Source organism: Vidua macroura, chromosome Z, assembly GCF_024509145.1.
Source record: "Vidua macroura isolate BioBank_ID:100142 chromosome Z, ASM2450914v1, whole genome shotgun sequence".
NCBI classification, from domain to species: domain Eukaryota; kingdom Metazoa; phylum Chordata; class Aves; order Passeriformes; family Viduidae; genus Vidua; species Vidua macroura.
The window spans coordinates 44,006,629-44,032,391 of record NC_071611.1 but is presented as its reverse complement, the minus strand read 5'-3'; the positions used below and the strand labels follow the sequence as shown (position 1 = coordinate 44,032,391).

General features: G+C 42.1%; 1 protein-coding gene across 2 annotated transcripts in view; it reads right to left on the bottom strand.

Annotated features, from left to right (window-relative positions):
* Positions 1-25,763, bottom strand: part of LOC128821553 (PH and SEC7 domain-containing protein 3-like) — a 114,627-nt gene that overhangs the window by 16,633 nt on the left and 72,231 nt on the right. For both annotated transcript variants that reach the window (XM_054002711.1, XM_054002710.1), the window contains 4 exons: positions 16,660-16,703; positions 8,890-9,083; positions 6,405-6,475; positions 44-201 (listed from right to left, as the gene is read on the bottom strand). In XM_054002711.1, coding sequence (XP_053858686.1) covers positions 44-201; positions 6,405-6,475; positions 8,890-9,083; positions 16,660-16,703 — 467 coding nt within the window. The remainder of the gene's footprint in view (positions 1-43; positions 202-6,404; positions 6,476-8,889; positions 9,084-16,659; positions 16,704-25,763) is intronic.

The window sequence follows — 25,763 nt, the reverse complement described above, 5'->3', positions numbered from 1 at the left end:
ACTGCTTTATTTCCTCAATGAGGGGCACGAGGTGAGCACTTACTGGGCTTGGAAAAGCAGGACTCTCCAATCTGCTGTTTTAAGCTTGAGGACATGGGGTTTCTTCTCATAGTCTGTTGCCTTGGATGCCAGCGCATGGTGCACGCTAACCGCATTCTTCAGATCTTCCTCCGACAAAGCCTTTTCTGGCTTATATTCATCCTGCAGGAGATAGCAGGGGGAAAATTTAGGGCATTTAATTTCTGCATGTACTATTCCTTTTTCCTTAGCCTAGGGAAAAAACCTTATTCCAGAGCTCAGAAACAGTAATAGAGTATATGAACTAAGTGCAACCTGATTTGTGGTTTCCAATACCCTTAACATGTTTTATTTTCTCTTTCTTTCTCTCTTTCTTTCTTTCTTTCTTTCTTTCTTTCTTTCTTTCTTTCTTTCTTTCTTTCTTTCTTTCTTTCTTTCTTTCTTTCTTTCTTTCTTTCTTTCTTTCTTTCTTTCTTTCTTTCTTTCTTTCTTTCTTTCTTTCTTTCTTTCTTTCTTTCTTTCTTTCTTTCTTTCTTTCTTTCTTTTCTTTCTTTCTGTCTGTCTTTCTTTCTGTCTGTCTTTCTGTCTGTCTTTCTGTCTATCTTTCTGTCTTTCTGTCTTTTCTGTCTTTTCTGTCTTTCTGTCTTTGTTTCTGTCTTTCTTTCTCTGTTTTGATGTCTTTCCAAGGGAGAGAAGTAGTTCTACTACCTGTGTGACAGGAATAGATGTAACCAGGAAATATTTGACTATGACTACAGCTTCATTTGCCTTCATTTCAAGAATCCTTCATAATCAGCTCCCCAACTCCACTGCTCAGCTACTTTTGTTCTCAGCATCTACTGCCTGATTTTAATTTTTCTCAACCAATTACCTTTGTAGGTGCTCCTAGGCAATCCTTCACACACCACAGAAGCCTCCTTACCATGCGCACAAAGAAAATTACAGCAAACTCACTTCCATCTCTCTGATGAGGGTCTAAAAATGGCAAACACAGCTCTGTCTGGGTTTCTGATACAGTAACTGTACCACTCCTAACACCAGATGACAAAAACAGGGCCTCTTGTTTGCAAGCTTCAGCCTGGAAGCAGTCTTTGATCTTCTGAGTGACGGAAGCTGGACAAGGGCATAATATAGCCACAAGTTCCATCCAAAGCCCACATGACTATAAATGGCTTGGGAAAGCCAGGAGCTTTTTGAAAGAAAAGTGATTTTCCAGCAAGGCTGCATCACTTTTTTTCTGAAGGCCAGGCCAAAGCAGTCTGTAATTGACTCAATTTCTCCCCCTTAGTGTACCACAGAAATCAGTCTCACTAGGAATACACACTGAGTGTGACAGCTGCAAAGCAGTGAAATAATTCCCTGCAGGCATTATAACTATTGATCCCGCACTTGAACACAATTTATGAGATGAGGTTTATCAGGAAATACAGTGCAGGATGCAGAGTGTGTGCAGGGATTAGCATTAGCTTCAACATCCTGGAAGGCGCCCACCTGAGAGAAGAGCTGGTTAATGTGCATGAATTCATTTACAGAACTTTTCTGGCAGCACACCAAACAGGATTGCAGCCAGAGGAATCCACGCCACATCCAAAGGTATCTGAGCTTTCAGCCAGGCTGGTCTGGGGCTCTCCAGGTTGAGTTTCAGTGGATAGCGAGTGGATGGTTACCAGCTGTGGTAACCATCTCTTGGAAGGTGGGAGAAAACATCTTGCTCCTCTGCCATGTTGCATCCTTTCTGATGGAGGTCCTGCTAGTGCAGGCCCACAACTTCCCACACTGCTGCTCAGACACTTAACCTGAGAAGAGGCAGCTACCCAGCAGCCCTGCCACACCACCAACTCTATCTGGAGCTAGGCAAGGGCACAACCCACCATGGGTCTGGCAGGCCCAGCAGAAAGGCAGAGCATTACTGCACAGGTGACCAAAGGGCAGCCTCCAACCTAAAGATCTGTAACACAAGGGGTTTACAAGGACTGGCAGTGAGCAAAGCTAAATGTCCTTCCTCTCTCATAATTTGAGACTCAGCAAGATTTGGAGGCATCTGTCTGTCTTGAAGGATTTCGTCTATGCCCACTTAGGGCATTTCTTTAAACCTTTTTCAAGAAGTCTGGCATACCCTGTCTTGAAGATGGAGGAGGCAAGGCCTCAGATCAAGCCCCTTCCTCTAACGGGTCACAAGCTGATTTATTTGGTGGTAGTTTTGGGGGAAATGACTGGCTCCATTGTCCAGGAAGACTGGGAAAACCTCAGAGCCAGGAAATTAAATTAGACAGGCCTCAGTCATATGATAATCTATTTTACCTCATATTACTGCCTAGAGACAGTGTCAGCTATCACTTAGCTTGTTGCCTCCTAGCTTCCTCTGTGAGTTGCATCCCATGTCTACAACTTACTCTGTTGACTAAACCTGTTTCAGAAGAAGTCCACATTTGGGCAGTCCCAGAAGCAGCCCTGGCTGATAAGCCCTCCTTTCCAACACAAAGCATTTATGGTAATCCTGCTAATCCCACCAGATCAGTTGGCTGCAATCTACCTTGACAGCTGAGCCTTTGCCAGCTTCTCCAAAGGCACTGATCAGCATACCGGAAATGTCTCCACATAGTTTGCCAGCCTCAGAGAAAGCTGTAAGGACATGAATGTGCTGCCAAAATTCCTTCTCCAAGGCCTTCAACTCTTTTTGACTGGTAGGGAATGCTAGGGGAGTAGGAACATCCATTTTTGCCTAAGCCGTCAAGGACAGTATGTGCTATGATATGCTGATGTCAGCCTTCAGGCTGAGCTGAAATGGAAGGCAGCGCTCTAAAGTTAGACCTAGACAGTGGCAAGAAATATACGGAGCCAGAAAGAAACTATGATCTGTCTGTCAGCTGAAGGCTGATGTGAGTGCTGCATACAATGCAATGGCATGCTGAATTCATCTTTCTCAAACTCCTGGAGAATGACTTTCCCACACCTTGATGACCCAGAGTCAGCATATTTCTAAATACATTTTTAGCAAACCAGAGAATGACATTTGTCTTTTCTTATCAGTCACTGTACCATAGATGGACATCTCCATGCAGCTGCATGTGACAGCTACAAGATTCTCTTTCAGAAATTCTCACTACCAAACACTTTACATCACTCTGGCCTTTCTCAATTTTTTTTCTAATTCTTAACAGAGGAAATTTGACAAAATTTATATAAAAATACCTGAAGCCTGTGAGATTATGAGGTGCCATATTGAAGAACAAAGATGTTGCAAACCTCACAGAAGAGTCCAAATAAAACACGGAGGTTCGTGTTGTGCACTGTTTGCCCAGAAGCAATTTCTAGAAAGGAAGCAAGGTCAGCCTTATGTCCTCTCCTTATAAGTTTCTCTTGTGTATGCACATCACATCCCATGTCAGTCTAGTGAACAGACATTCTGTCAAGCTGCTACTTTGCAATTTCCTCTTGCCATGAACAGAGGGCAGGAAATTAACCTTGGCCTGAGGATGCCCAGAGACACAGCCAATGTCCCTAACATGTCAAACTTCTTATTTTATACAATATTGCGTAGGCATGTTTAGTTGGCTAATTGTGAACATTTCCACTGAGCTCCTCCAGTGCCCTCTGTGCTCACTAATTCAAAAACCATCTCTCCTAAATCACTTACTTAAGAACAAAACAATACGCACCAGCGGAATTGGCACTGGAATAATTGCAATGGGGAAAAAAAAAAAAGGTGGGCAGGGAGACAAGGCTGTCCAGAAAAATCCTCAGTAAATCTCAAGTGACCATCCTTTACAAAACACTCTCATATGTGGCCTTTGACAGCAAAACAAGGAGAACAGCAATGCAGAGAGACAGCAGAATTGGGATCACATTGCCCACTGGGAGATTCACAGCTGCTATGAACACTTAATATTTATATTATATAGTGTACTGAGGGAACAGCTGAGTTACAGATGAACACAGAAAGCAATACTGCAGAGGTTTGTACACGTTTGTATGTAAGCAGCACCTGTACAGTGAGATTTCTCTCTATCCCGCTTGAATAGTGCAATGAAACCACCATCACAGATGTCACCTCCACCAGTATATAGGGAATGAGAGAAAGAGGATGTGCTTGTGAATGCACCCCACCCTACTGCATTATGTCAGCTTCACCTTCTCTATAATCAGGGGAGAAGGTCAACTGACACAAGACAACCCTTTGACCAGGACTATTTCCAGAACTATGCACTTCTGCAAAGAAATCAAAATGTTCTAAAATGCTTCAGTACTTCCTAAAATTGGGATAATTTCAGTCCCTACAGAAAGAAACAGCAGCTCAGCAACATTTACTATAACTACTTGGCCTAGCTGTGTATTTTTTAACTCTGGCACCTTCACCTTCTATGATACTACATCCCTAGCAGAGTAAAGTTTATTTGAGTGCTGAAGGAAAGCCCTGGTGGACCCTCTGAAGCTGAAATCACAGGCTTTTTCACAGCTGCAGCATGTGGCTGAGCAGGGGCCAGAGGCACCCTGGGGAAGCTCACAGCTGCCCCATCACTCTTGGAATGAGTTACCTCCCATAACACCCTTCTGTCAACCTCTCACAGCACAAAAGCAAAAGCTTTGCTTGGCAGTGTGCTACAGTAAGATGGCTTCAATGCAATGGATGGCTCCCATGCAAATGGGAAAATGCAACTCTGCAGAGTACTGCCCTGTAACCACTGAATTCAAGTGCTCTGACAAATGCAAAATACACAACTAAAAACAAATAAGAACAAGAATTCCAACAATGCATTTTGTTCTGCAAAGATGCACTCATATGTGAAATTACTCCCTGCTTCTGAAAGTGTGGAGGGTAACGGGAGAGGGCAACATTCTGTAGAAAATTTGCATGCTACATCAGCATCTCTACATTTTATTAAACAGAAAGCATTTTCAACTAATATGCCAGCAATACTCATAAAAATATTTAATTAAGGTGCTAAAATAGACAGTATACTCAGTTCTTTCCCTTGAATATCAAATAAGAAATTAATTATTGTATTACAAAAAAGGAGTCTTTTTCTTTCTCAGAGAACCATGTAGTTTTTTCAGGTGAACATTAAAGATTACTTGTTTCAGAAACTGAAGCAGATGAATCCACTTTGGTCAGAAAAGGGCAAGTACAAGCCTGCCATGAAGGCATTTTAGTAATACCTGAACGTATTCCCAGTAAAAGGACTTGGGATTCAGCAGACTTGGTTTTAGTGTCTTGCACTGTCTCTGAGCATATCACATCCAACTTTCAGCCCAAATCTTCTGTCCTGACTGCAGATTGTTTTATCTGTTTCAAGATTTCAGCCCCCTCAAAAAGGTACTGCACCCCAAGCATTCACCTTGTAAAATTCATGCTATAATAATCTGATTCAAATCACTCTTTCTTCTCAAGAGACTATTCAGGTTGGCTCCAGTGAAACCAACAACTTCAGAAAGCCATAGCAGGGGAGGAGGAAACAGCAGTATGTATTTGCACTCCTGATAGTCACAAACTTATCAGTTTTTGAGTGAAAATGTAGAACAGCTTTTAAAGAAGCATACTTCTGCAATATAGGGCAGTCTGGACAAGCAGTACCTATTCCATGAATATTTCATCTATATTGGAGGGCAAAAAGCCTTAACAATCTACTTAGCTGCTTCCATTTATTTGATTTTGACAGTTCTCACTCATATGTTGCATTTTATGTTCTAACAGTGGAGTTAAAAATGTACTATAATATATTTAAGCTTGCAACAAAAGGCTTGAAGGGTTTCATTTGACTTTTTTTTTAAACATTTAGACATCTTGCTGTCAGGAAGCACATTTTGTTAGAAACCAGTCCTTTCTTGCTTTGTGGGAAAAAAGTATCCTTTTATCCTTCAATTTGGCAAAAGAACAGAAGCTGCAGATTCCTACCAAAGCCAAGCTGTTGTTCAATTGTTTTGCAGCTCGTCTTGCAGGCATTGCAGAAAAGTGTACTGTGAAAAGGTGGGAAAGGAGGACAAGCTTACAGAAGGGGAAGTCATATGTATGAAATGCAAAGTTAAAAACAGCCTAGAGGAATGTGTGCACAACACAGAGAGGTGATACTGCTGCTGAAGCTGGCTGTTTTTTTCAGCTGTGTGAGACAGCAGTGGCACATGTGCACATGTGAGACAGGGTGCACATGTGGATGCAGGCGCACATGTGGATGCAGGCAGTGGAACTGAACTTGAAATTGTGAAAAGGGACAGGGTGTCAATGAGAGGATTCATGCCTGAATGTGTGTGTTAAAAGGGTGGGGGTAGGGAGATCAGTCATGCTGTACATCCCAGGGAAAGGAGCCTGGAGGTGTGCTGAGAGAGTGGAGAGGATGCGTGCTGCTTTATCCCTCTTTAATTAGTTTTCAAAAGACAGTGATTTCCCCTACCTTCTGCAAGTACAGGACCGTTCCCTTCAGCACAGCGTAAAAGGTTTTCCAGCCTCGTTTTCCCCGGGGAGCTGGAAAGAAAACAAATGAAAACCCATTTAAATCAGATCCATTTTCATACTTTGTCTACGCTACAGGAGAGCTACATGAGTCCTGTGTTAAACCTCCTTTGAACTATCTTTTCCAAAGGACAATGCAATTTAGCACAGTGCCTGCATGTACCTGCAGTGAGAGAGAGTAATACAACAACCCTGATGACAGCCCTGGACTGGATCAGAAAGCAACAGCAGCAATGAAGAAAGCAGGCCACAGACAGCCACAGAGATCCAGTCTTTGTGCTCTTGAAGACAGGCAGACATTGCCCCTACACAACTACATCTGAGCTCTGCACCACAGCAGTTTTCAGAAAGAAGCAGTCTTTCTATGTGCCACAGCAGGCTGGCAGGGACTGCTCAGAACCAGTGGGATACTACACAGAAAGCAGTGTCTCCCCAGAGCATCATTCCCCTTTACTGCTGCTGCAGTCCCAAGGTGGCATTAAGAAAGGAGAAGGGTGCCAACCAAAATCATATGTAAAACACCCAATCCCACAAGAAACCCAAAGTCAGTTAGAGGTTGAAGAACATAACAGAAACAACACATCTAGCCCATAAATTCCTAGAGACAAGCAGTGGGGGAAGGGGGGTGGGGGAAGTAAATTCAGCCTGAAGGCTGAAGGATCCAGTCTGAAATTCAGGTGCGACAGAGGGAGAGAATTAGGCACAAGCTGTACAGTCACAGCACCAGAGACCAGAAACCTACATCTAAGTCACTCCCCACCAAGCATACATCGCTGACCAGTATCCATATACTGTATTACTGACACTATACCGAAATTAATACACACACAACTAAAGAATGACACTCAGAAAGGCACTCCATTCTGATCTGAAGACAGAAAGTGAAGATGAAGAGGTTACAAGTCCCTTGTCCCAGAGGTTAATCATTCTCATCTTGTAAAACAGGCCTTACTTCTAACTGGCATTTGTTCGGTTCAGTTTCCAGCCACTAGCCCCTGTTACATCCTTCTCCTCTAAGTGCCTAAATGCTTTAGCCCTCAGAACTAGGTTCCTGAAAAAATACAGATGAGCATTCTAGCACATCACTTCATTTGAAATCCCACACAAGCTAATCTCTGCCCTGCAAGGATTCCATTAGAAAATGGAATATGAAAAGGTTTAACAAACAAACAAACAAAAAAAGTTTTGTTAGCACCTGGAAAGCCAGAATGCAACTTTTTTTTTAAAGAAGACAGATCTTTAAATCGTATAGGAACTTCTGAAAACGTGGCCCTAATTACATTACTCATAAAAGAGTTATCTCCAGAATGCCAGTGGTCCAGTGTGCTAAATAATGAGCAATTCTGGTATTTATAATTAAAGAAATAATTTAATAAAGGCAACCAGATACAATTACTTATTATGGTTGAATAAGAAGATGTTTAATAAAGACAAGCCTATTTAGAGTATCCAGTCATCACAAAGAATTAGGTCAGCTTGATTTTGACACCTCTGTCTAAATCCAGTTGTCCTGCTGTTAGCTTCCATCTTGAAAATACTGACCTCCAATTGTACCTTCTAAAATAGACTAGCAAAACATGTAAACATCAAAGAGCTTAGCCTAGGAGAGACTGGCTGTTACTGGAAACCCATCATGAAGCCAGTTAGCCTACCAATGTGAATCATGAGTAGGCAATCATCAACAGTTACTGGGGAAAACACAGATGCTCTGACTAACCTCAGCTTTTTCCAAGATCTGTCGACAACAAATGAAGATATACAAACAACAAAACACACACAGGTGCATCAGAGGCCCTTCATGATTAGTGCATCACAAACAGAAGTAGGACAAGAAGGGATGAAGATAGTTAAAGTAAGTAAGAGACACAGCAGGATTATTACAAGAAAAGGGCAGGGAGGAACAGCATAGTAAAAAGCTGGCTGTTGCCAAAAGCTGCCACCCTTCACTGGATATGTGATCCAAGGCTGGGAAAGTATGGAAGGGAACAGTATCTTCTAAACAGAGGTAAAGAAAAGCCTTTCTTTAAAGACAGACCCAGAGAGGAGGGGAGATCTGGAACAATCTGGTGTCACATAAGGAAAAGTAGAATTATTAAATTACTGCAGAACAGCTACTGTAATTCACTTGAAATTATTTTCTATCTGTAAAGCACTATATTAAGTTTCTTTTAGCCCAAAAATTCACATTGCTTTGCTGTATCACATTACCTCTTATGCATTAGAGCTTCTGCAAATGGGACTAAACGTTGTAAATTCTATCCTAACAGTGAGAGTGTGATAATCCAGTTGTTGTGTTGCCTGTTATTGTTGCTATTTCCCCTAATGAAGCACCACTATTTGCCTTGAGAAGTACATGGGCTCATTGGTAAGTGGCATTGTGAAGATATAACAAGAAAATAACACATTAGGATTGAAAAATTACTCACTTTTCTTTCCATCCATATCTGCATGGATTTTCCGAGCCAGAAATCCAGTTTTATACACGGCAGCATTGGGGTCATGAGGGATGTCCAGAAATGGGTTATTTGAATTGCCAATTCGACTGACAGCCTTTGTCTGGTTCCCATTATCTTTTTCATCAGTACCATCCGAGTGAGATTTTTTTTTCTCTTCTTCATCCCTTAAAAAGCAGTGAAAATCATGCATGAAGGACGGACTGACCAGCAAAGTTTCATTTCAGCAATTTTTGTCAAAATATACCTCTCTCTTTATAGGAGGCCATATTTAGGGAGAAATCTAGAAATATATCAAAATATAGACATATTATAGCAAAGCTTCAGTTCACCTACTTCACCAGCACAGGACACAGATTTTCAAAAAGCCCAAGTTTCCATTATTGTCTTGAAAGATAAGACTTCAAGAGTGTTCTGTGTCCTCCAACTTTACCTATTTTTAATTCCATGTATTTGAGTGCTAAAATGGGAAATATTTGCCTGGTGGGTTCAGCAGAAAAACCCCCAATTTCTTCACGAGCCCATATGCAGATGAAAAGAATTAGAATACTACAGATCACTGCGGCTTACCCCTTAACTTAGCATATGAAACATAGACTCTACCTCTTTTTTCTTTATTTTCCTCTGCAGATTAGCATAAAATTAGTTATTTAAAAATAAAAACGACACTAGGTGAATTATGTCATCTTTACCTTGGAAAAAAAGTGCTGCTGAAAATGTTACTTATTAGGGCAATGTATTCCACAAAGCTCTTGGGAGCAACAATGCAAGTCACAAGCATCGCTTGACATTAAATACCTTTTTGCTTGTCACAGGCAAAGGCTAAAAAGGACTAGGCAACCTAGAAAGTAAAGGGTAAAGTAAAGAGTAGGACAACAGTTTTCAGAGAACAGGCCAGATTACAGAGTAGCCCTTTATCCTTTGAAATCCGCATACATTCCCCTCCAGGTGCCTGGTGTGTCAGGGAGTACGAAGGTTGTCATTGGAAAGTCGTGGTAGCAGCGCCTCCTGAGACCAGCATCTGATTTAAATTTTAAAAAAATCATTTGAGTATAATGATGGCTAATATTGCCAACCCACTGGGGGTGGACTTCAATTTGATGCCTCTCACTGGCAGATGACTGGCAGAGAGAGCAAGCTCACGCAGATCTTCCAAACACATGTCTATGTTCAAAAGCATGTATTATGTGATGATTAGCAAGGCACACATCAATCCAGAAGCTCCTTTAGGAATACACTGCTACCATGGCTGCTTATGGGAATGACCATTCAAAAAAATGTCCTTCAAGACTGCAGGCTACAGCAACAAATCTATCTTATCCTCAGTTTTGCTGCTGCGGAGGCTCATTATCATCCTCTACAACTGCCTGAAAGGAGGTTGTAGCCAGGTGGGGGTTGGCCTTTTTTCCCAGGCAACCAGTGAATGATGAGAGGACATAGCCTCAAGCTGTGCCCAGGGAGGTTCAGGTTGGACATCAGGAGAAATTTCATCACTGAAGGGTGGTTAAGCACTGGAACAAACTTCCCAAGGAGATGGTGGAGTCACCATCCCTGCAAGTGTTCAAGAAACAAATGGACGTGGCACTTGGTGAAAGGGTGATGTTCAGTTAAAGATTCCACTTGATGATCTTGGAAGTCTTTTCCAAACTAGATGATTCCAAACAAAATTATTCTATGATATGGTCTTTGGAGAAATAACTAAGTCTAAGGAGGTAAAAGGCTAAGAGACTGGTTTGACAACAAGGAAAACAAATCCAGAAACATGGGGGCTGTATTAGTGAACTCTGTAGTAGTAGGGAATGTTCTCAAGCATTTGACTTTGATCACCTCACATAAATTATAGAAATATAGTCAGGAGGTGCACCGTATCTTCATGATGTTGTCTTGCAAGGTCTCCTAATTAAGAGGATTGAAACTTCTACTTGAAGATCTGATTCATGCAAGGAAGAGCAGTCCTTGCATCTTTAGCCTACTGATGTGTGCTTTCCCACTCCAGCACAGAAAGTGCTACAAAATTTTTTATTAGTTAAAGCAATAAGGACTTCTTCAAGTATGCTTTAGTTGAAGCCCTCTCCCAGCTGAAAAGGTGTAGGCATTTCTGACAATTTTGTATGTCCCCACCCTACATGGGTCTACTCACTCGCTGCTGTTAAGTCTGAACCACTGTGTGTTATATGTTTCTTAGATATATGTCCATTCCAGAAGCAAATTCTCTCAACATGACTCTGAAGCACTTAATCCAGACTAGAATCTCTCAAAGGGCATAAGCACACAGGATGATTTGTCCCACAGAAATGCCTTGTGAATTTTGGGATTTCAGCCAAGGACACAGCAGATTTCTCCTTGTCAGCAGAGACAAACTGCAGTAAAAGGCTTAACACTTTCTTGGAATAAGCTATGTCCTTTGGAGCTATAGGAATGAATTACTGTATAGTGATCAACTGTCCTGTGGGAATATACTAGTGTCCTTAACCAAGCAGCCACAGTGGTGTGATAAGCAATCCTGTGGGGGATCCTGGACACCACTAAGAGCTGGGAGCAGTGCTCTTAAACTCAGCACTTCTAGGGTAGCTGTTAAAATAGGAATTCCTCAAAACACATGGTAGAAAGGACAAAATAGCATCTGCTGTCACGACTGTTGGGAGCACTGAACAAACCTTTAACTGCTCTTTTGTTCTATCATGAAAATGGGACTTCTTTGAGACTCAGAAGCTTCAGGCATTTCTGAGAGCTGAGTGTTCTGACAAGATGCATGAGGGCAAGATGCACAAATCAGTCTGCAAGAGGCAATGAAGGGAGACAGAGGGGCAGGAAGGACTCATTACAAGCAGGAAGTGGATGAAAACCAGGGGATCCAGGACTCATTTGCTCAAATGCTCAACTCCATGTTACTTCAGTGGTCAAACATAAGAAGAAAGCAAGATGATTTGGAGGAATGTTGAAGTAGCAAAAAAAGTTCAAGTATTAGCTTTCCCTCAGATATCTTCCAACACTGGCTGAATAGGCAGGTCCCGAATACTGTTTATCAGGGATTTAACCATCTGAGTTTACTTCTAACAAGCCTTTAGGGTACTTTTGCAAGAAAGAACTGCAGAAAATTCTGGGGGAGGGCCTCTGGATACATAAACCTGAAGTCTGATCTTTGTTTGAAACCTTCAACTGTGGAGAGTGTGGCTACCTGCCCACCCTCAGATGGCTCTCACAAATCATCCATGTGCTGTAACATCCCCAGTGTGAAAGCCTCCAGTGATGTGGGTAAGAGACAGTGGTGATCTCTGCACAGGTAAGTTCAGAATTGTGGATGTGGTGTCACACAGGCATTAGGTCCTTTTGAAGGGCCAGACCACTGCTTCTCTTTTCCATTTCATACAGGAAGTAACACAATCCTTGTGCCTTTAGGGGAAAACCCCACAATGGTTCCAAAACACCTTTCAGTATGCAAAACATCATCATGAAGGTTCAATTAGGCTTGCAGAAGTCTTATGAGATTTTCTGCCCCTGATCAGCAGAGGAAAATCATTCCCTCCTCTGGGTCTGGAAGCAATTGCTCTGGTGACTCCTCCCTGATGACTGAAAAGGGTTGATAGCTGCAAAACTTCTTTTAAGTCCCACTTTCCATTCATAGGAAATGGGACCCACAGTGTCTCTTCTCTGCAGGGTACTGGTGACATGAAAAGGTTTACCATCTGTAGAGTTTCTCTAAGATTCTGCTTATGGCACAATGATGTTTGCAAGGCTTCCCAAAACAAGAAGCTTCAGTTCCACTTCTGTAAGCTTGTCTCATTGGAAAAGGACCTAAAGAAAGAGCAGCCCTCTGGCTATCCATGAGAACCAGCACACCAAACCCAGGACCTGCTTGTGCTATCACTTGCAGTCACAGCATTGAAACAGCAATGTTTTCCTTCCCAAATACATGATAACTGACAACTAGAAAGAGTTTGCCCCTTATTCTTAAACACATAGATGTGAAATGACTGATCTGGAATGATGTGGTCAAGCCCTTCATTTCTTCTTCATCTCTGCATTTGTTCAAATAGCAACCTTATATGACACAGCATATAGGTTGAGTTCATCTATTTAAATATTGCAATTGAAAAAAAACCTCAGGTTTGTAACATGCATCCATGAAACTAACAGCATCTGTATTAGGAAATTGACTTGAGAGAAGTTTTGGTATCTTTCCCAGTGGGTGGAGGGAAGAGAGACAACCAGGTTGAATACCACTTGACGCCACCCTAAAACCAATCAAGAAGTTGCAAACAGGAAACATCCTAGAACTTGGGAGACAAAAGTTTATTATAATAGGGAGAGATGTCTCAGTCTGACCTAGAAAAAGGTGAGCTTCAGCAGAGATGTCTTTATAACTACCCTGATCTCAGCATCACAGTTTGATTTGGCAGCATCTCTTTCCCACCATCACTTATCTGAATGACCTGTTTTGTTTTGGCTGAAAGGAGATAATTTTTCAGTGTAGTCTAGATAAACAAAAAAAGAATATACCATGTCCCTGTAAACATCTCTGGTTAGAGAAGTATATAATTGGCTAGTTAAAAACCAAGTGATTCTCCTGAAAATTACACTGTTCTGCTGAGAGGAGGCTTTTGGGACACAACTGGCTCAAATGCAGCCATTTGGCTTTAGGAATTTTGTAAGCAGTCCTTTGGGAGTTCATATATTAATTTTGGAACACCTATTTTAAGATGATGATTTTTTTTTTTTTATTCCTATTACTTTCAACAGGAAACAGACACAGTATTAGAAACAAAGGAAAACAAAGATGGCCAGCATGACATTTCCATGTAGACATCATGCAAATAAAACATAACTTAGCTCTGGCACTTTTGTAATCAAATGGATTTTTCTTTTTCAGCTTAAAGCTGACAATGATCAGTGTGAAAGCCAAAGAAAGAGAAACACCTGAAAAAAAAAACCCTCTGGATATAGCATTAGAGACAATGAAGGAATGTTAGGAGGCCAGGCAATCTATCTCTTTCCCTCGGTGGCTGGATCTCCTCTTCTTAACCCATTCCAGACAGAACAACCAGTTCAAAAAAACCTCCATTGAAGGCATTTCTGTACTTTATCCAGGCAAACCTGTGCTTTGGTTTAAATTAATAGAAAACCTTTTTAAAGGTTAATTTCAAATTTCCCTTATTTCAAATTTAAGCCCATCTACAACAGACGTGAAGAACAGCTCACACCTTTGGGGTTTGCAGTGTGGAGCAGAATTGTGCCTTCAGGATGCCACATTCACCAGTTCAGTGTAAATTCCAGGTCAGATCTCTTTATTTTACAGATTATGGTATGTGATTCACTTTTAACTTTGTGGAGAACTTGAACCAGGCACTACTGCAGGAGAAGAACTGTAATGCAATTCTCTCTTCACAGCTGTACTCATGCTTTCCTGTTCAAAAAGGATAAATGAACACTCCTACTGAAAGTCTCTGGAGAACATCTGCTGATTAAGGTGTCAATTCTCGTGATTACAAAATTGAAATCAATAGTAGCCTTTTCTTTGTGTGGGCTTTGGATCAGACTATAATTCTTCTGGAAATGTACTGCAAACTGTATAAGACGATAACACACCTAATTCACAGCTAGTAAGATAAGGATTGGATAGCAGTCCTTCCCCATCTTGTGTTTCACCATTACCCTTTCCTGCCTATGGACTTATGGATAGCCATTAATCCACTAAATAATGTACTTCCAGAGCAGCTCTTAAACCTTTGCTTAGCTGATAAGCAAAGGATCCTCAAAGATTTCTGGCTGGAGGAAAGGCGTTCCTTTGAAATGCCAGCATTGCAGGAGAGCTTATACTGGCCTTTGCAGTCCTATCTTCATCTCTGCCTCACCTCCCTCTTCTTACCCTGCCAAGTGCATTAGGGAAGGAAAGGAAACATCTTTGGAAGGGAGGCAGGATTTTCTTTGGTCCCACCAGAACAAAACTGACCATGCTTCCTTCCTATTCAGCTTTCTTTGCATATCACAACAGTAGAGCAAGAGATGTATGTGCCTCCACCCTCAAGCTCAGGCAGTCCCAGGGCTTCTTGGAGTTATTACTTTACACCAACTACACATCTCTATAAAAATGAAGAGAAACATCTTCACACTTCCTCTTCCAGCCAGTACTATCAGCTCTAAAGGTACTTGGCTACGCCCAGAATGAGCTTTGTTTCTCATCATGGAAATTAATTGTAACATTAGTCCTAGCTACGTGTCAGTCTCAGATTGGAGCAGACAATTGGCACCTTTCAGCATTTTCCTGTAAGAAAGTAGCTTTATATCCACCCAAAGCCTTATTTAAGAAAGAGTCTGAATTATCCCTCTTCCAGCCTGCTTGGAATTTTCCCCAAACAAAGGACATGGATTAGACTATGTAAATGTCAAAGCAGTGACCACCTATACAGGAGCAAGATCTCATAAATCACTTTGACTGAGGTTCATGGGAGCAGAGCCAGTCATGAGCCAGCTCCCACTTGGAGGCTGCCCAAAAGTATTAGACACGGTACAGCTTCTTGGCAAGAGCTGGAGGAAAATTCTGACATTGAGAAAGTCACATAATGGATTCTGCAGGTTCTAAAGTACCTGTGACAGTGTCTGGCAAACAACATTGGTGTGACATGTAAAATCCACACAGTGTGTTCCAGGTCCAAGACACAGTCTGTGAAAATGTCTCCCACCGCAACTTTTAATGCTCATCAGAGATGGCACTTCTTGCTGATTCTCATTAAAAGCACACCTTCTTTACTACTCTGACACCACCTAATTTTTGAACTGGGACAGCAATCTCACTTGGAACCAGCTGCCCTTGTGAGGCTGCACACCCTAACAAGAAATTTGTTTGCAGATTATGAACTTAAAACAATGAAGATCAGAAGCCACTGGGCCTGCAAGACCTATGGTACTTGCTAGAAATTCTAGCACAAGAGGTGCAGGAACATGCATTCCAGACACATTGTTCCCAAGGTGAGGTTTCAGATATGTAAATATGTGTAGGAAAATACCCTTGTATAGCTGAAATATATGTAAGACATCATTTTCCTATTTTATACCAAAATCCACTGTTCTGCAAGTGGCAAAATCAAAAGTAGACACTTCTGCACTTTCCTGGCATAACGAGACCACATGAAACCTAAGCACAGAGAAATGTCACTTTAACACTATCAGAAACTGAAGCTTTTTCTTGTCTGCAGCATTTACATAGTTAACAAGTGTTAGCCTGTCAAAAGCAACTAAGGATTGGAGGGAGTGATACCAGACTTTGTCCATTTATCATCTTTCACATTAGGTTGTTGTCAAGTTATCCATAGTTAATCAGGAGATAAACCAGCACAATAAACCAACAGCAGGAAACTCAATCCAAGAAGTGTGTTTCTATTCAGCAGTTCTGACACAATGAACAGAAAGATAAAGGGAGACGTCAACTTCTGTTTTATTTATGCAGCCATAGAACAACAGAGGATTTACTTTCTCTCTTTTCAGGCTGAAGTTTCCTACTAAATGAAATGTCCTCTTTCCTTATAAATGCAGTTGGCTCCTATTATTAACAACTCCCCTTGCTGGAGAAACAGATGAGGCTGTATTGCCAGGTCATTCATTAGCAAGAAAGCAAACTCATTATGTACGTTGGCTATCTTCTACAGGTTTTGGAGCCCACACAGACGGTGACACAGGACATATAAACAGATTACTATACAGGTACTACTGTTAAACTTCTAATTTCTACAACAGAAGTATACTTACACTGCCCATTCCAACTTCTCATTCTTGATTGAATTGTAGAGGGCCTACAAAGGGAGAGAAATGAGATGGAATTATTGTTTGACCCATCCTACACATACATTAATATGCTGAGGAAAGATATCCAGCTAATATCAGCAAGCAAGCAGTCTCTGATCAAGGAAGTCCTGTACTGCTCATGGTAATGTGAAAATCTTCAGCAGAAATTCCACCGAAGAAAAAGATACTGAATGTGTGTTTTGAGATTACAGTAATTTTCTCAAGCAATATTTTGGGGTCTGTGGTTTGTGCCTTTTTAAGAACATAGAATCATGAAATAGCCATGGAAGGGACCTTAAAGACCATCTAGGTCCAACACTCCTGCCATGGGTGGAAACACCTTTCATTAGGCCAGGTTGCTCAGAGCCTCATCCAACCTGGTGTTTGAACACTTCCAGTGATGGGCATCTGCAGCTTCTCTGGGCAACCTGTTCCAGTTCTCACCACCCTCACAGTAAAGAATTTCTTCCTAACATATACTCTAAACCTATTCTCTTTCAGTTTGAAGCCATTGCCCCTTGTCCTTTCCTTATATGCACTTGTAAAAACTACTTGTAGGCTGCCTTCAGGGACTGGAAGGCCACAATTAGATTACCTTTATGCCTTCTCTTTTCCAGGCTGTCTTCATAGGAAATGTGGTCCATCCACCTAATCATCTTGGTGTCCCTGTTCTGGACTCACTCCAACAGGTCCATGTTCTCCCTGTGCTGGGACCCCAGAGCTGGTTGCAGGGTTCCAGGTGGCCTCTCACCAGAGCACAGCAGAGCAGAGGGGCAGAATCCCTTCCCTGGCCCTGCTGCCCACACTGCTTTGGATGCAGCCCAAGACATGTTTGGCTTTCTGGGCTGGGAGTGCCCATGGCTGGGTCATGTCCAGCCTCTCACCCACCAGCACCCCCAAGTTCTTCTCCCCAGGGCTTATCTCCATCTGTTCATCCCCAGTCTGTGCTGATACCAAGGGGTTGCTCTGACCCAGGTGCAGCACCCTGAACTTGATCTTGTTAAACCTCTTGAGATTCCCATGCACCCACTTTTCTATCTTATCCAGGTCGCTCTGGATGCCATTTCATCCTTCGGCTGGGCGTCACCTGCAGATTTCCCGAGGGTGCATCTGATCCCTTCATCCATGTCATTAATGAAGATATTAAATAGTACTGAACCCTGGATGAATCCCTGAAGGACACTACTTGTCACTGATGTCTATCAGGACATTGTGCCATTGACCACTACCTTCTGGATGTGACCATCCAACCACTTTCTTATCCATCTAACAGTCCATGCATAAAATCCATCTCTCTGCAATTAAGAGACAGGCTTGTTGTGAGGAACTCTGTCTAAGGCTTTACAGAAGTTCAGATAAATGACATGTGTAGCCCTTCCCTTGTCCACTAACATGGTCAATCCATCATTCAAGGCCACTGGTTTGGTCAGACAGGACTTGCCCTTGGTGAAGCTGTGCTGGCTGTCTTGAATCACCTCCCTGTTCTCCACGTGCCAGAGCACAGCTTCTAGGAGGATCTGCTCCATGATATTTCCATGCAGGTGGTGAGGCTGGGAGGTCCCTGGTTGCCAGGGTTCTCCTTTCCACCCTTTTAAAAGATGGGTATCATGTTTCCCTTCTTCCAGTTACCTGGGACTTCACCAATACAATGGTGAATTCATGACTACAGTGACTTTACAAATACCATGGAGAGTGGCTTAACAACTACATCAGCCAATTCCCTCAGGACTCTGGGATACATCTCACTTGTTCTAATAGACTTAGGTACATTCTAGCTCCTCAGGTGGTAAAGAACCTGAACTTTACTTAGTTTGCAAAACCCACAAGAATATGGCCTAGAAATTCAAAGTTCAGTCTAATTCCTGACAATCAATGAGACCTTTTGGTGAATGATTTTAATGGGGACTTTAAGATTTCACCATATGGGCCATTCTGTGAAAATTTGCCAGAATAGCTATCCAAAGTCCCTGAGCCTCACAGACACCTGACTGCTTTCCCAGTCACCTAAACATAAACATGTTCCATTTCTAAGTGCAAAACAGAAAATTAATGTTAAGCAACTTTTGTGCTTGAAGATCACTATTTTGGGCTGCTGTCCATGTTCCTCTTCCAGTTCATAGGAAAAATGCCCAGTAAGTTTGACACCAAAGGTAACAGTTCTGTTTTTGATACAAGTCTGCAAAGAAAAGGGTCTGAAACCTGACTTAAGACTGGGTGAGTATCAGACAGCTGGGATGGATTTTTTTTTTTTTTGAGAGAAAGTATATATATCAGGTGGATAAGTATGTCTTATTTCAGCCCTCCACGAGCTGATGTATACAACAGATCTTGATATTACCAAACTAATGGAGTTCTTCAAACAGGTAACTTAAATCAAGTGAAGTATTTTGGTATGGAATGTCCCTGATTCTCACACGTATAATCTGCATTTGTAATTCACCTTATATACATAGCTAGATTTAATCCCTCTGGCACATAACTCCTACACAGCCTCAAAATATGTTAATGTGTAGAAGAACTGTTGATGCACATGATTAGCAAAAAGTAGCACATCAAGTATGAACAAGGCTGAAAATCACATACTATAATAGCTATGACATGATGCTCAACAGAAACAGTAACATTTAGATAGCCTTAATGCTGACCCAAACCAAAAATAATTTGGAAAGTGAAGAGTTGACATTAGTCTTGTGCATATGCCACAGCTGAATTCACATGAGCAATACCATGAGCATATCCCACTCTTCATCCAGTCATCCACTGGCTCCTTTTTGAATCTGGAAGTCTTATTTGAAGATCCTTAATATTCAGTTCTGTGGAAATCTGGCTTAACTGAACCATACACAAGCAGGTCAAACATTATGGTATAATTCACCTCATGCTGATGCTATACAGGCAGCAACTCTTGGTCACAATGTTCCAAGAAAGTAGGTTTCTCAGAGCAATACAACAGATATGAACACAAAGAATACTTATGCCTCATCCAACTGACATTGAGCTAACAAAGAGAGGTCCTCACCACTAACTTGAGCTTCACTGTGGCATTCAGAGAAATAAGATGAAGTATTTCCAAGTCTGGAATTTTCACTGTTTCTACAGAGTCTATCTTCTCTGAAGTTGTATAAGGTACTCTGAACCAAAGGCAAACAACCAAAGGTGTTTGGTTGGGCATTGGTTGGGCATTTCTGACAATTTGTAGGCACCTGCTTAATTTTCAGGTGACAGCTATCAAGAGATTTTAAGACTACTCTGCAGAAAGAGAGCAAAAGAAAGAGTTAATATTTCTCCTGCCAGTTCAGCAGAATTAGATACAACTCCATTTTTGTACACAAACCAAAGCTGATACTGGTTTCTGCAGTCACAGAGCATTTCGTACATGATTTGGCCAAAGCCCCTGTCTTATTCTGTGACTTGCTCTTTTCTTCTTGCTATGACTAAAATATTCTCTTACATTTTGATCCAGAAAATTACTCCAAATACAAAGCAAAGAAGCTGCATACTTCCTCCAACTTTTCAGAAGTAGTATTTTTTTCCTCATCTAGCTCAATGTGTTTCAGAAACAGCAAAAACCTGGCTTGAGGAAACACATTTGTTCCCCTCTGGCCCAAATGATGACAAGATTGGGTCAAAACCTTTGAAAATTAATACCTGCCCTGCGCAGGTTTTTATGAGATTTCACTGCTAGGCACATCTCTAGGGATCATTGCAGCCAAAGAGCTGAACATACAAAAGCAGCAGTCCAGATTGGTGCAGGGATAACAAATGCCCCAGGCTTTTGCCTTGTGAAAAGAGAGCTATGTTTTGTCCCAATCTTTACTAATAAGCCAGACATCATCTTCCTTCTTTAGGGAGTAACAGACACCAGACAGCAGTCATTTGGCACACATCTGACCAAGGACATGGTGCCCCTCACAGACCATCAAACAGAGCTTGTAAAAAAGTTTCTGGTATTTACGAAACAGAAAGGAAACTGTAGAGAGTATGCACAGCCTAGACAGCTGTGTTCTGTGAACCTGTGCATGTTCTGTGTGTCTACCAGGCATGTTCACTGAGACCTCAGCAAGCAGACCTCTCCAGGGATTCAAATACATGAGTTCTCATGCCTGTCCCCCAATCTACCTCTCTGGCAGAGACTGCTGGTGAGGCTGTGCACTTGCTGCTGGACTCACCAGCCTTTCAGAACTGCTGTATGTCACTTCTCCAAAACAATTTCTACTTTAACATTTTCCTGATGTCTGCCTGGGCTCTCATATGTTCCAGAGACGCAAAATTTCTTCCTGCCATGTTTTGCAACCAGAACCATACATGTACAGCACAGCACCTCCTCCCTGATTTACCTCATGGCTATTCCCCAATGCCCTGATTCAGACAGTAGCTCTTTTCAATAGACAGTTTTCCAAAGTATGACTAAATCAAACAAACTTGGAGACAAGCACTTTAATGCTTCACTTAATGGCAACAAAGCTTATCAGAGATTATGGCATAGTCATGACTCTCAAGGTACTTAGCTAGCTGCAAGGACAGATTTTATTAACTCATGTTTTCTCTCTGGGAAATGAAAAAAAAAAATTAAAAAAAGAGCTCTAATTTAAATTTAGATTGACAACCATCACCACTTCCTACCTGTTAGCCTGGGAAGTGTTTGGCAAATTTGCTATGTAAGCCAGAAAGCAGGAGGTTGAACTACAGCAGTGAATGACAGAATGAATATTGCATAGAAGTCATCTTCCAAGCCAGACTGATAGCAGTCAGAAAGTGGAAAGAGCTTCTATCCCTTTTGTCACCCAAGGCTACTCTGAACAGGATCCAAACCCCCAGATACCAACTAGTCAGCAGTGTCTGACTTCAATGCTTTGACTTTTTGTCCCTGCTCCTTACAGCTTACAGCTTTCCCCTTTCTTGTAAGTGTTGATCTCTAGGTACATCATACCTCAGGCTCTGCATGGCTATAAACTCCTTGGAGAAGCAAGTGCGATTCTGAAGGAAGAATAAAGGAAATTGACCTCTGCATAAAGCAGAACAGTAGGCAAGATCCTAGGCACCTTCCTTGTTTTAACTCCAATATTGTTTCCTACAGCTCCAATCTGGCCCTTAGAAGACTGAATTTTAAAAATATGGGATTTGTTATGTGTTTGTGGGATTTGCTTGTATTTGTTCATAAACTAGGCAAGAAATACTCTCCTTTTTAAGTGGAAGGCTGTAACTCTAAAAAACTGCTGAATTCCACCCCCATTTCCCCTTTGGTAAGCAAGTAGGTCTGCAAAAATCCCAGATTTTCACAAGCTCTCATTAGCTGGTACTTTTATTCCAATTGGAAAGAAAAGCAAAACTATGGAGAGCATGCTCCTGAAAACTCTGGTTTATTTTACAAAGCTACCAAGGTAAAAAAGGTTATTCACCACCCTCATCTTCCTCAAAATCTTGTCACATGCACAAACCACTGGACCCATTTAAACAGGCTGCTCTTGTTACCTGCCAGCTGCCAGTGATGCTGTGAATCAGCCTCTGCATGCAGAAGCAGTGCACAGAAGAGAGGCACAACCAGGTATGTACGCAGGGACAAAGACATAGCAAATTATGCAGATACTGAGAGTGGTAAATCATCTAAGTTACAAGTAGACACAGGGCCCCCAAAGCCTGGCCAGCAGGATGCAAGATGCTTGAAGAGATCCCAGAGCACTGTACAATTCCTCCCCTCAAAAAGCAACATAGGGCTGTGTCTTGAAGAAAGCTACTGATTTTCTGTTTGCACTAGCCTATGCAGAAAAGCCTGCCAAGAGGGAAGGGAGTATACCACACATTTTTTACACCTGCTCCACGCACAGAAGAGGAGCCGGAAACACCTTCTGTAAGCCGGTAAATAGGCAAAACCAAAACTAAGTTCACAGAGACAGCAGGGATGACCCAGACTGTCTTTTCCAGTTCTTGTCTCCCACAGTCTTTGCTTGCATCCAGCTCCTCCCTGATTTTTGGAGTCATTGTTGAAGGAATGATCATCTGATCATTGCAGAGGATATCTGTGATGCCCTCAGAACAGGGATGCACATGTGCTCTGAGCCAGGCCCTTGCCATACTTCCCTGCTGCCACTTCCAGAAGCAGCCCTGGCTGGATACACTTCTTCACCTCCAGCTGATAATGGCATGGTTGACTTCAACCAGCAAGGAAGCCCCAGAAACACCTGAGGGCAAAAACATGTTCAGTCTTTGCAGCCACAGCACCTCCCCCAGTCACTCAGCACCTGTCCATCGGCTTTGCCCTTTGGAGCTGAGCAGTCAGATAGGCACCAGCTCCGGCTGCTTTACTGGAGGGACAAAAAACAACTGAAGTAGCAGAAGTCTACAAAAATAAAACAAGTTCTAGAGGCAACAGATACCAGACATCACAAATGTCTGCATGGAGTCCTAATAGCTGTTCATGTGCTTATCCTTTGGACCAGGGCATAGCTCTGTATCATTGCCTTCTGTCAAGTCTGCATGCAGAGCTGTGTTGGTTGCTATATACCACTCGTAGCTTGCTGTTTAGATCACTATCTGAAGGCTGGCCCTCACTTGAAATACAGATCTATACTACTCCGCCACCTGCTATTTGCCGCCCTCCTTCAAAACCCAGATCTTGACATTTTCTCCTGTCCTCATGCATGGATCTGTAACACCTGGCAAAGGGAGGATAAGAGTTCTGATCACTGAGTTCCTGTAGTTCGTTGCCAGATTCAAAGCCCACACACCCTCAATTTCTCGTGCATTTCCCCCCCTTCTGATGGGGATGCAGCAAGGATGCCAAAATAGTACACCAAGAAGCCTGTGCATTAGTGCATGGCATCCATGTGTGCTGATATTGCTCTCAATTTTAAATTCCACTGCTTTGTACAACAAACGTTCTTCTAACAAGCCAGCATACATTATTCATAAAACAGCACAGAGTTGTTAAGCAGCATATGGAACTGATGAATGCTGCTTTGGTGTAGGAGGAGATAGGGTTGATAGGAATATTTTAGAGGGAAGGAAAGGAGATCATTTCACCCAGGGAATTTCAAGTGCGTCACCAACTGGAGGAGAACATTTTGAAGAGAAACTCCTCTGTTAAAAATCTGGTTTGTATGGAGAAGGAGGGGGAGGGGGAGAAAGAAAAAAAAGGAAAGAAAGATTGTGCCAGATATGATGATATATCTGGCACAATCTTTCTTTCCTTTTTTTCTTTCTTTCAATGATGTAACACAGAAAAGGGTGGTTAGGTGTGGCTCCTGAGACCAAAGAAATTAATGCCACACAAGAAATGCATCCTCAGCTTGCTTGAAGAGATTTTTTTCTGTACTTGCTGAAGTGTTTCATCAGTGTTATTGTAAAGGCAGCATATTGAATTATTACAGAAAAATAGAGAAAAGGCTAGAGAAGTACTTCTTGATAGCGAAGCACCTCCACAGCCTATTTTTACACAGCCTATTTCAAACTGTTTTATTGGCCCTGTGCATTTGCAGGCAGGACAGGTACAAAGTACTTGGCAATTCAGTCCCTGGCTGCAGGAAAAAAGTCTGTCAGAAAAAGAGACTACAGAGCATGCTGGGTCACATGGATGATCCTAAGATCCTGTGACTCACCTTGTATGTAGTCTGGACTTGAGCCTGCCCTCCACAAAACAATGGTACAGAATTCACAGCATCCTTTTCACAGGTTCTTCTGCTGGCCTAAAGCTTTGGTACCTGCCTATAATACACATTCAGGATGCATCCCCCTACCAAAGCCTGTCCACATAAAGACACTACCTTATGTGCGTCAAGGAGATAAAAGATACTTGGGCTACCTAGCTTCTCTGACACTGGCAGCAGGCAGACCTCATCTGCAGGCATCATGTTGGTGCTTTGTTCATACTAACTAAAGCATGAGGATACATAATACTCTCTTGCTTACCATAATAGGCTGAGTCATATAAGTGAAAAGTAAAAGAGGAGTATATTTCTGGGGCACAAATGGTTTAAATCTATCTCCTGTCCAAAGTCAGCTGAAGCAGCCACAGAAACAGGTCTTGAGCATTGTAATCACTTTATATGAGGAGCAGATAAAATACAAGGCAGTCCAGACACAAAGAGGGAGACACACCCACAGAAACATGAAGTCTACAAACCAAACCATACTTAAGACTGAGGAGATCTTCATGGCATTGGTGTTCAGGAAAGCCAAGACTAGAACTGAAGACGTTACCTGAGAAGTGATGCACAATGAAACAGATATGCACAGTTACATTAATAAAAAGAGCTCCTTTGCCACACTCCAGGTTCTTCCACCAACACAACAGTATTGAACAGCCAAAGCTCAGTTATAAATCAGTTCTCTAAATCAGCAATGTCTCAGCAAAAAAATGGGCAGACAAAGATCAGAAGGGGGAACAGAGAGATGGAAAGAACAGGACTGTCCAAAATCATGACACCAATCACTTGCAGAGCCACTTGACATCTTATCAACCAGGCAAGCACCACTGAATGGAATGCAGAGATCATCTCAGCCCTCCATAACACAGCTTTTACGCATCTCAGATGCCCTACAGATACAAAAACCTTTGCTTGAAATAAGGAAATAGTACAATAAACTGAAACGAAGCTGCAGTGTTCTTCCCAGCATATTGAGATAGGCAGGAAAAGAAGTGGCTATCTCTCAAATAACAACCTACAGCACCTAGAAGGAAGAAAAGTGAATTCCACAGAGGAATGAATGTAGAGCTTTCATTACTGCAGTAGTTAGCTGTGTCAGACAGCATCCCTGGGAGAAAGTCCCTGCCCTGAGGACGCTATACCATGCATACACAGTAGACACATAGCCTGGGAGAAGAAGATAATAGAGATTAAGTAATTCATCTAGTGTCAAAAGGCTTGAGTTTTTACCATATGCAGGAGAGTTTTCATGCATAAATCCTCCCACCAAATACTGTGCAATTATTCCCATGCTTAGGATGAAAGTGATCATGACAGCAGGGTCCCAGAGCACCTGCAAGATGCAGCCTTTACTTTGGTATTTATTGGAAAAGCACATACTGCACCAGCAACAGCCTGAAAATTATGGCCATGATATTTCCCTGC